Source organism: Stylophora pistillata, chromosome 12 (assembly GCF_964205215.1).
Source record: "Stylophora pistillata chromosome 12, jaStyPist1.2, whole genome shotgun sequence".
Classification (NCBI taxonomy): domain Eukaryota; kingdom Metazoa; phylum Cnidaria; class Anthozoa; order Scleractinia; family Pocilloporidae; genus Stylophora; species Stylophora pistillata.
Window position 1 is genome coordinate 728,389 of NC_142530.1, and position 11,455 is coordinate 739,843.

Sequence of the window (11,455 nt, forward strand, 5' to 3'; positions counted from 1 at the left end):
GTGAGTAACCTCGAAGGTCTTGCACAACTTTAATAAAAAGCGGCCTAAATTTTCTCTTCGTGAGCGAGGATAACATCCAGATGTTTAGGGAATATTTATCAGTTTCTGTAACAAAGGAAAGCAAAGCAAGGAGAAAATTGCTTTCATTGAATTTAGTCTTTTTATTCTTTTTCCATAGTTGCTGAACCATTTTACATAAAGAAAAAGTCCTAAAACTCTAAAGTAGTTGGGCCTTGGCCGATTAAGTTTGATACTAAGCAGTAACGGGACAACCTCATGTCCCGTTAGGCGGACCAGCAGTATTCAGTCAAAAGCTCGCGTTCCGCATGTGAAGTGATTACATTTGTGAAGTGAAAACAGAAAAAGCGACTTTTCAAGCGGGCGCACGAAGGCTTATTTTCATCCGCAAAAACTATATGGAAGGTACGCCTATTGCGCGCGCAATTCGACTGGTATCTTTGTGACGTAAAGGGCCTAAACGCTGCTCGAGTCAGAAATTCTTTTGTTGTAGAAATCTCGTCATGTCGAACGATTCTCTGTTACAAGGCACATTGCACTTGTCCGAGGACTTACTCTGTAGAAGACCAGAAGAGAGAAAAATCAACGACATACTGCGGATTCTTCCTTGGATTCGACACAGGAGTAGTTTGTTTAAAACCCTGGAAGATGGTAAATATATGGCTGTGCTCACACTCTGAACACACTCTTTTTATATAGATATTGTAAGAATTTTTAATTGGCTTGATTCCTTCGAAAAAGGCTATAAACTACAAGATTGTAATGAAGACGCTGTCCGCATGCAAACTTTTTTGGATTATGAAATTCTAGCCTCGCGTTATGTTAAAACCAATCATTCAACGATACGTGTTCTGAAAATTGTTTGCTCTATTGTCTCTTTATTGTTCATTGTTCATTAGGCTCAGTGGGCTAGGTTTTCTAGACAGATATGATGAATATATGAATGTTAGATCTCTCAGTAAGTAAGCGGTGCGAAATGATTTTAATTGAAATGTTACCCCCTCTACTTGAACACAGAGATTTATTTATTTATTTATTTAATCACTTTCACCAGAGTGTGGTGAGGGTCGCACAACAGAGCGAGGCTCCAAATTAAGTGCGCCCAATATCCCACCCATCTCACCCCAGGGGAGGACATCCACCACACAGTAATCTCGTGTGTGGGAAATTAACGATATGATAAATATCTTGCCAATTTCGAACATAACGCTTCTCCTCAATTGCAAGGGACTCCATTGGCTACCCATCTAACAGCGGATAGAATTTAAGACTCTTCTAATCATTTTTAAAGCACTCGATAAGTAAACTCCAACTTATTTAACAGACCTTCTTGTACCATATACACCTTCAAGATCACTTCGTTTTTCTTTCAAATGCAAACACCTTTTGACTGATATATATCTTATTAGACGTTTTGTTGTGTAGTATCGCTGAGTATTTTTACGAGTTGTGTCGTATTTTGACGAGCCCTACGGGCAAATAACGAGTAAAATAACGAGTAAAAATACTCAGCGATACTACACAAGAAAACGTCTAATAAGTTATTTATTATCCAACACGCCAAACTGTTATTTCAGTCACAGGGGGCCCAGACAAGCGACGAGTCTGGTTGCTTATTCGAAATATAAAGGAATGTATGGGAGAATATTGAAGAGTCTTATTATCGTGAACTTATATCATGAAATAAGGAGACCTTCTTATAACGTATAGCAACAGTCGAAGCAAAACCCACCAAATCGCTCAAATTCGCCATTTAGATCCACGGAAAAGACAATACACAGCAAGTGAGGTAGGTTTACATTTATTTTGAGCTTTAAGTCAGACATTTCATGATATAAGTTTACGATAATAAGACTCTTCAATATTCTCCCATACATTCCTTTATATTTCGAATAAACAACCACACTCGTCGCTTGTCTGGGCCCCGTGTGTTTCAGTGCGGGCGAATTTCGCGGATCTTTATTTACGGGGAGTGCGTGACAGAAGTATGCGAGGCGGAACGGAATTGGCGCGTTGTTGTGTTGCTGTTTCTATTTTCTTCATTAAATGAAGAAATTTTCTGGTCGTCAAGCTGTTTTTCTTCGTTCGATTCATCAAATGAATTTGGATCTATATTTTCCAGCCATTCTGACTCTTCGTCGTCGGAAATATGATTCAAATTGTCCGCCACCCTTTTTTTTTTCCGTGACTACAATCCAATTCTTCGCTTGCGGGATGCGAGAAAACCAGTTTATTTAACCGGTACTACAATAGACGAGTACAAATACCGCGTGATATTTGTACTCGTCTATGGCGTTATTCGTACTCGTCTAGGTGTAGTTGGATAATAATTTCTATTATTTGAATTTTATTGTATTTTTTGTAAATAATACTTTATTTTTATAGACATAGTTAGGTAATTTGTGGCTTTTAATAATAATTTCTCTCCTGTGAAGCGTTTTTGGACCACTGGGAATAGACGCTATATAAAGGTATTATTACTATTATTGTTATTATTATTATTATTATTATTATTATTAATTTACGTAACCTGTTTTTGATATACCTAAATCCGAGAAGAAAAATCTCGCTCCGTAACTTACAGTAAGGACCTCGAACTTGGCTAATAAGAGAAAAACATGTTTATGGTTATCTGTTGGGAGAATATGCTTTCCGATTTTGGGTTGGAGTCGAGACTTCGATAAACATTCATTTTCTCGTATGCACTGTTTCTTTTTGAAACAGAGATTCTAATCAATGTCATCAAAGATGTGCAGTTGATCAAAGTAAAGAAAGATCATGTCATCGTTCGACAGGGAGAGAAGGGAAACTGGTAAGTACTGCTCAACGTCGTTTCCCGGGCATTTCCAGCTTATTGCTCGTAATTTTTCTCACCCCTCGGAAATACAAATTAACTTGCAAAATATTCGCTTATTATATGCATGTTTAACTATCGAATAAGATGTATGTATATTAATTTGGTTTTGTTACCTGCTCTTCGATATCCAACGGATGAACTTGCATTCACTGCGTCTAAAAGAATCTGAGTCTGAATATGTGTTTACTCTCTGGCAGTTTCTATGTCATTCTTAAGGGAGCGGTGTCAGTTTATGCCAGAAAGGAAGATGATCATCACACCGACTACCACCATCATCACGACATGGGTGCAGTCCGCAGCGCCCAAGAAAGAATGGCGTACTTTGGGAATGAGTTGGGAAATCTGAAGAGTGGCAAGAGTTTTGGTGAGATGGTTCTAATGAGCAGTAAAAAGGAACGAAATGCCACCGTGATCGCCGATGAGTTGACAGAATTGATTATTATCGATGAGGAATTGTATAAGAGTGCTTTTCACGCGTATAACATTGAATGGAAAGAGAAGTCTGCCTTTGTTCTTGCTTGCCCGCTGTTTGCGTCCTGGCCGACAGCGCTGAAAGCACTATTAATTGAAAACCTTAAAATGCATAAAATCCAGTTTGGAAATCGGGTAGTCAAGCAGGGCTCGCCTTGTAACGCGGTTTATCTCATTGCTAAAGGTGCCGCTAAAGTTTTATCTGATCCCAGAAAGTGCAAAGAACAGTTCGAAGCTTTTACACCGAAAAAGAGAGAGAAGAAAAAAAAACGACACCACGGGGAAGAGGAAGAACAAAAAGAAGAAGAAGAAAAGATCGAATTGAATGCATTAGAAGATCTAGTTAGGCCTTTAACTGTTATTGAAAAACGACGCCGGAGATTGCAGCATGGATTCGTTGCTTTGGAGAACAGGCTACGGCGCCGTGATATACAGGTCTCCACCATTGGACCCAATGACATTATTGGTGACGTGGAGATAGTTCTTGATATCCCAGAGTACTGTGCGAGTGTAGAGTGTGTCGAGACGCTAGAGGTGTATGAGTTGGACAAAGCAAGCTTTCAGCGGCTCGTAGCGCGGCGCAGCCCGGAGACGCTGGCGCTCCTGCATAGAGTTGTTATTACAAAGCTGAGGTTACGAGTGGAGAAGTTTAGTGAGATATCGCTGTTCAAATATCTGCTCGATCGTGCTGAAGCGGTAACTAATAAGGAAACGTCAAGGTCACTTAGGAAAAAAAGCACCCTGCTGCCCATGATCAAAAAACCATTAGCTGGAGGAGGAAGATGGAAGGCAACCAAAGCAACAGTTCTGTTTGGTGGGCAGCGAGCCAGAGAGAGCGAAATCATTACGGACAGGAAAGCTGAACCTAGTTACAAGGATAAGAAGCCCGCCTCCAGGTGAGATAACAAAACAAAAGAAATATAAAATGCAATATCTGACTAAAACACTGCACTCGAGTCTGCTCTCGAGCTAAGTGCCCCACAAGGCCCATGGGCCCATCTTACCCGCTCGGGATTACCCGCTCGGGATTGCATACCTTGATCCCGCTTGGAGCGGATTTACAACGATCGTAATTTTTGGATGATGTCGGCAAGAAGAAGAAGAAGAATTAAGAAGAAGAACACATTTAAAACACGGAAAGCATAAAAGCGCACGTTCCATCACCGTTGGTTTTCTTTCCCAGGGCTTGCGAGATAAAAGTTATCCTTGATTCTTAATAAAGCGTATCAAAGGAGAAGATATGAAAAGGTATACAAAAAGAACCTTTTACAGGAATAAGTCTAGCAGGGTCACTTGAAGGAAGATAATATTTAGGATTATTGTATTTTGAGTTCATTCAGGCACAGTTCAAATATTTGCCGCTTGTTTCCGTTTTCATTAAGGTGGCTCTGTCAAGTTTGATGACCATGCATAAGCTGCCTACGAAAACTTTAGTCAGTCTGCATAAAGTTTTAACAGTTATTATTTCTTTCACAAGTTAGTGATATAGAAACTTACTCGATAAACTCAGCACTTCATTCTCGGCTTAAAAATTGTTAATCAGCTTTCAAAACACCGGAAAATGGTCTTAAGAGTCGCGCGCGCCAATGACTTGTTTTCGGAAGTTTGGTATTTACGTTTTTCCTATGTAATTCATAATACCTGTACAAAATTACGGGAAGACTTTCTTAGACGATATTTTGAAAGGCATCAATTTTTTTAATGTGAATCAAATATTCGTGGAAGGCTCACAATTCTAGAAAGCGTGGCATATCATAAGCAAACCGCAAATGGAATAATATAATTTCTAGCGGTTTTCCTTCACTCGTTCGTTCATTAAATCGATAATGTTCACAGGAGTGCTGAACAAAAGGGGTCTTGCTATCTCTTCACCAGGCTGATTTAGTGATTGTAGTAAATCAGAGTTCATTTTTGGCCTTTTTCCCTTTGACGTAGATCCACACTTACGCAATGTATTTTCACTCAAAACTGTATCCATTTGATATTAGTCGAGTACGTAGCTCAATTTTTTTCTCAAGGAAACATTGTTTTAATTTTAACAACGAATGTCATTGACATCCAAGTGGAGTATTAAGCATTGAGTTGCTGAAAAACCACCAAAACTCAAGGAATTTGAGATCTTAATTTGGGAGACAGGAAGTCTCAAGTAGTTGTTGGTTGCATGAGCATCGGGCATGATATGCTGAGCTCCCTTTTAAAGGACGAAATTCTGAAAATTATTAAAACTTTACAGCTGACTATTCAAAATAAGTAATAATCAAGGTGTAAAGAGGAATTTTACAAATGCGTGGGAAGTAGAGAAAGGGAAATGAGATATCACATTAGAAAATTATTTACACAGCTAGCATTTGATACAGAGCTTCCCTTAATTAAACGCCTCCTAAAACCTGTTTCTGTTTTTTACCATATTCATGATTATTATTATTATTATTTTCAGTGAAATGAAGAGAAGAGACAAAAAACGCTGCGATAGAAAGGTATGAAAGAAATCATACATTTAAAACCACTAATTAAGCAGTAGACCGCCTTTTTTTGTCGGTTTACCGGCGTAATAACCCACGCGGGAAGTTGAGAGAACACGAGAAGATTTAAAATCTGTAAATCATGAGCCGGCCGGAGGCAAGTGATCAAGAAACTTTTCTCGTGTTCTACCAACATCTCAACCGAGTTATTAGGCCGATAAACCGATCGAAATGGCGGTCTATTGTATTTATAAAATAAACTTAAAACAAAATGACAAAACGTTCAATTTTCAATGGGTTTACAAGTGCAATAGGCGGTAGGGGTTTTGAGCAATATCTCAGAAATTTTATAATCCTGTTTTAACATTATCAGTGTTAAAAAATGGCAGTAAAATATCAAGTTGGGTTTGAGTTTCAGAGAGAGGAATTTTCAACTTTCATACAGTGACTATTTGTTTCAAGAAAAATATTTCATCTACTTTATTGCATGGAACAACTTGCGCTTCCTAGCTTCCATCCTTGTTGTTAATGTTTTTTTTTTTTTTTTGTAATAAGTTATCGTTAATATTTGGAGCCGACTGAAAGAATTGTTGCATTTGATGTAGCTATTGCGGCTGCGCCTCGAGAGTCCACAACAGCTGATTACTGTGATGATGAATATCGTTGTCGACAAGAGTACAGAGAGACCATGCTAAACCTTTCGATTTGTTAATTATTTTACGTCTTTAAACTGCGACGCCTTTCAAATGAACGACTGCTACGAATTACATTTCATCTGTTCAACGAGAAGCTTTGACTATTTGAATTCGAGTGAAATAATTATGGCGCCAAAATTTGTAAAACAATTGAGAAAAATGCGTTATTGAAATCAGCCGGTATCAATAGTTTCTGAAATTGAATTGATTATCAAAACAAATGATGGAAAAGGAATGTAAGTTAACCTTAACCACTCATTTCGATTATCGGAGACAAAAAAGGAAAAAAAATATTTGATATGAAAGACGCCAGTGCTCTTTTTAATTGATCTATTTTGCAGGAGCCGGCAAAAAAGCAGTACACCTCAGAGGAATTCCGTGCTTTGAAGAAGAAAATGCAGGCACGAGGCAAAACGATACGATGAAGAAGTATCCAAGGAGTTATAAGAGGCACTATTGTTTTCGTAAAAATCAAACTGTTGTAGCAATTTTACATTCAGAATCTGTGTTATTCAGACTTGAAAATTGACAGAGGTGATGGAAATAAACATCAGATCATGTAGAATATTGAGAGCTCCTTCTCTGATAACTTCTGATCCCCGCCCTCCCCTCCCTTCCTGCCAAACATCCACGCTAACAGACTTTTCCCACAGCTAGTAAGCAGTAGGTTCAGCCACCTATAGAGCTTTAATTGTTAATTACACCCTTGAAAAATCGAGTGCTTCTGATGATTTTTAGTAACCTAGAGCAGCTTTCGCTTAACTTTGTTTATTTCAGGTTAAAATTCTTAGACGAAAAATTCAGGTCCCTTGAGTGCGACAATTGAAATCAAGTTATCAGCAAAATATTACGGAAATATACCCTTTGCGAGGTTCTTTTGCCCTCTATTACTCTAGCACTTCAAAGTTTATACAGTTGCTGTCTTTGAACATAGTTATTTTGTGCCTCTTGTGATTGAAAACTATGAAACTGTTAGCGTGTAGGTATCTTATTTTTACCACTACGTCTGTTACGCGAAGCGGCGTCTCACATTGTTAACTGCCCGATAGAATAAAGAGGGTCTACCTTAAATCAAAAGCTCAGACTCACCGGAGCTTTTTGCTTAGAATGAAAAGGTGTCTCACATTGTTGACTGCCCGATAGAATAAAGAGGGTCTACCTTAAATCAAAAGCTCAGACTCACCGGAGCTTTTTGCTTAGAATGAAAAGGTGTGCAGAGATTTTCAAAATCGTCACCATAACAACAGCATTTGACGCCATAGGCACTCCCTACATTCTCTCCAGCTTTTACAAAAACACTCATTTAGTGAGATAATCGTATAAAAATATGGCCTGGGTGAAAAATAATCAGAGGAACCGTTGAAAATCTTCATTTATTTTCAAGAAGTTCATTCCTGTGAGGAGTACTTACTAATAGTAAGTAATGACGTAGGTGTGACGACATTTACTTTACGTGAACATTTCCATGTTGCACATACTTGACGCCAATTTAAACTTGACCTCAGGGTGTTACTCTTACAAATCGAATATAAAAACTGACATATTTAAGGCTATGGTCACGATATTTTCGAGTCGTTTGTTAAGATGCGCAAAATTACCTTCAGCGCGAAGGAAATAATAAAATGTGTCTGTTTCATGTGATAAAAAAAACGCTTAAATTTCCTGTGTTCTTATTACTTTGTTTTTCCTTTAACGACCCCTTCTCGTGGGTGGAGGGGGTGAATTACTCCCATAAATAGGTTATTTAACTAAGTAATATGGTATGCGCCTTCCCAAAGGTGCAATTTTTGATCCGGTTTTGGATTGAAAACGGGTATAGATTGAAGACAAAAGGTATAATTTTTCATCCGATTTTGGATTGAAAACGGGTATAGCTTCAAGACAATACAATATTTGAGCGTCTACATATATCTGAAACAGAGCTAAAAACTCAGGGAAGTATCATCTCAGCACCCCCTCCCCTTCCCCCCAACCTCCCCTCTTCTCTATCCCTTGGCTTCAATGACTCAACTGAAATGAGCTTTGCATTCCTAGAAAATGATTAATTTTCCTATTCTAGTGGCGCAAGTGGTCGATTAAAACGGTTCATGTGGTGATACAAAGCTACAAGAGTATTGAAATTTGGTTAAAATGTTTTTGAGGGCCACTCAATTCAACCGATATTTTGGTAATGACTATCTAACAGTTTGTCATGTTACCTCCAGCTGGCAATGATGTCACCGAGTCTTCATGTGACAAGGTAACCGAACCTTCATGTAGAAAGCCACCAGAAATAGATCGAATTTTACAACCCGATGCCAAAAAATTATGAAGAGCAGGAGTCAAAGCATCCTCAAGCCGTATGAAGAATAGAAAATTTAATTATGTTTTGTTGTGACAAATTGAGTGAGAGGCAGTTTTGTCTCTATTGAATTTTATTGTGAAATATTTGTTGTCTCTGATAGTCTATTAAATTGACAAACGGCCAATACATCATGTTTATGTCACTCGCACGTCACTGTAGCAAGGACTTTTCAATTCAACAAAACCCACTTATCAAAGGCGTTTTCTACATCCTTCAACATCAGTCATAAAATTTTAATTTAAGTTCACCTTAGGACGATATCTATTGATAGTTATTACTTCTGAATGCTTCAAGGTTAATGATGCGCTTGATCAGAGATTGTGGATAAGAAATTGCTGGGCTGTCTCCCTAAACTTTGGCGAAATGTGTTTCACTGAAACATCAAAATACCAATTCAATTACAGTCATGTAAACCTAAAAGCAAGAAGGAAGGGAAAAGAAACAAAAACAAATGGATCGGTTCTGTTGAGAAACTGAGATCGAAATTAGTTGACTATGTTGCGAATTAAGATTCCTTTTCGGCATACCAGTCCCAGCATGTGTTGCTATCGGAAATGCATGAAATAACATTACAATGTGTTTCTAACGTATAAACAGAAAAATTACCAAAAAAAATTGATATTAAGAGCTTTGGCAGCACAGTTATCTGGAGGAAGGATTCAAACGCGACAGATCGTTAATTTTCATTTGAGCCTCTGTTGCTGGGGCCAGCTGGGCGGGCCCGTTTTTCGAAAGTCCCGGTAACTTAACGGGCCCGTAAAGCTGTTGCTTTTATTCAAAATAGGGGTTTCACATTTTCTTTAAATCATGCAATAAGAATATCAGCTAAAGAAACAAAAGGGACTGGATGCCAGAAGCTGATTCTCGATTCTTTCAATTTTGATTTTAATATATGGCATCAAGTCATCTTTCACAATCGTTATCGATGTTGTTCACCGGCATATCAATCACACGGCTTATGTCAAGCAATAACAAGTGGATCTGTCATGTTATCCTGAAATATATTTACATCTTCGTTTAAGTCATATTATAGCAAAAAGTTGTGAAAAAATCTGTTGAATGTACAACGTTCTAAAACACCAAAAATTACTTTATCGTCGAATGATTCAGTCCAGTGGATCCAACTTAAGTCCTTGATATCAAGTTACATCGTTTCACGTCAAAGCTGAAGGATTGTCCACCGTTATATTAGAACCGTTGAGTGTAGTTCACTTGCTACAAGTTAAGTCTTTGCATTGTGAGCCACTGATCATATTTTCCAACCAAACGATTACTCGCTGCTTATCAATTGCTACTAAAAAATACTTTTCTCATGAGAAAAAAGAATTTGTCCAATATGCAGATCTCTTCGATAGTGTGCTTGATTGTAGAGGGCTACTCAAAATGAGCGGTACATTTATTTGACTGACGGAATAATCGAGTAATTTGATAAGTTAGGAATTACCGCTATTTTTGCTAGTCAGGTGCTTTTTTGTTGCTGTTGTTTCTCGAATATATTTTGTATTCATTTGCTGTGAGAATAAATTGCGCTTCACGTTTTCTCGTTGCAGTCTTTCGACATTCCTTGAAACAATGTTTTGATAAAGTTTTGGAATACAAGAACGAGAAATCGAGGAAGACGGTAAACTTGAAAGTCATGCTTCCGACAGCTCATCCCAAATAAATTGCTTTGTTATTGAAAACAAACTTAAACATCCAAATAATTGCCTCGCCACACTCAGTTTAGCGAATTTGTCTGACAGCCGTGAATTTTTAAGATAAACTACACTTCAGATACCACGACGGATATCACTGATAGATTTTAAGAATAACGACTAAAAGATGGGAACCGAAAGCAAAGATTAACAATGAGCCTTAAAAATCGTGCTATTTGTTTCCGTTGTAAAGGAAAGACTATGATTTATTGTGTGGACTAAGATGTTCATCGTTTTAATCAGCACTTGGAATACACTGTTATGAAACAGAGATTTCTCAGAGAAAAAAAATTGCAGCGCTTTAAAATCACTACAACGTGTACGAAATGTATGTTGAATACCGTTGATCGCAAAATATGAAAAAATTATCGTATAAACTGGACCAGGAACATGTCTGAAAAAGAAACAGAATAATAAATAACGATAAATTCTGTAATATCTATTTTTTTTTTATTCAAAATAAAAACTACCTCCCACGAAAATGAATAGGTCCGAAAAAAGTAAAAATTTGTTATCGGATAATGTTTAATACAAAATATGTTTTTTTTTTTTTTTTACTGCTAGGATTCGCACAACGAATGAACGATATAAACTGAATTGGAAAACCCTTAAGAGATATGTTAACGTTCATTTAAGAATATTCATTCAGTGATGTTGGTGCATAAAAGAAAGATGCTTCTTTGATCCGTAACTTAATTAATTACCGAGATTTAGAACAAGCAGTTCCATCTTTTATTTCTATCTTTCAATTTAAATTTTTTTAAATTTTGGCTTTATGATATTAGGAACTTGTTTTAAATTTGACAAATAAACAAAAAGATGTAGTATTGGTCGCAAATGCTTTCAATCTTTAATTACTAAGATCGAAACGATAAAATTGCAAATTTTAAACTCTATCGAAATTAAATTTTTTG

General features: G+C 37.3%; 1 protein-coding gene across 1 annotated transcript; it reads left to right on the forward strand.

The window, feature by feature from the left end:
• The first annotated feature begins 251 nt into the window (after positions 1-251).
• LOC111327434 (uncharacterized) lies at positions 252-7,070 on the forward strand. The gene is made up of 5 exons (XM_022931620.2): positions 252-669; positions 2,743-2,830; positions 3,073-4,242; positions 5,784-5,823; positions 6,845-7,070. Exons 1-5 carry the CDS (start codon positions 522-524, stop codon positions 6,926-6,928), a joined length of 1,530 nt encoding a protein of 509 aa, XP_022787355.2. The 5' UTR covers positions 252-521; the 3' UTR covers positions 6,929-7,070.
• Positions 7,071-11,455: the final 4,385 nt, after the last annotated feature.

Bases quoted from the DNA above. Each gene is read 5' to 3' on its own strand.
- LOC111327434 (XM_022931620.2), top strand. From the start codon at position 522: ATGTCGAACGATTCTCTGTTACAAGGCACATTGCACTTGTCCGAGGAC. The intron at 670-2,742 runs GTAAATATATGG...TTTTTGAAACAG, and splicing joins GTTTAAAACCCTGGAAGATG to AGATTCTAATCAATGTCATC. The intron at 2,831-3,072 runs GTAAGTACTGCT...ACTCTCTGGCAG, and splicing joins CAGGGAGAGAAGGGAAACTG to TTTCTATGTCATTCTTAAGG.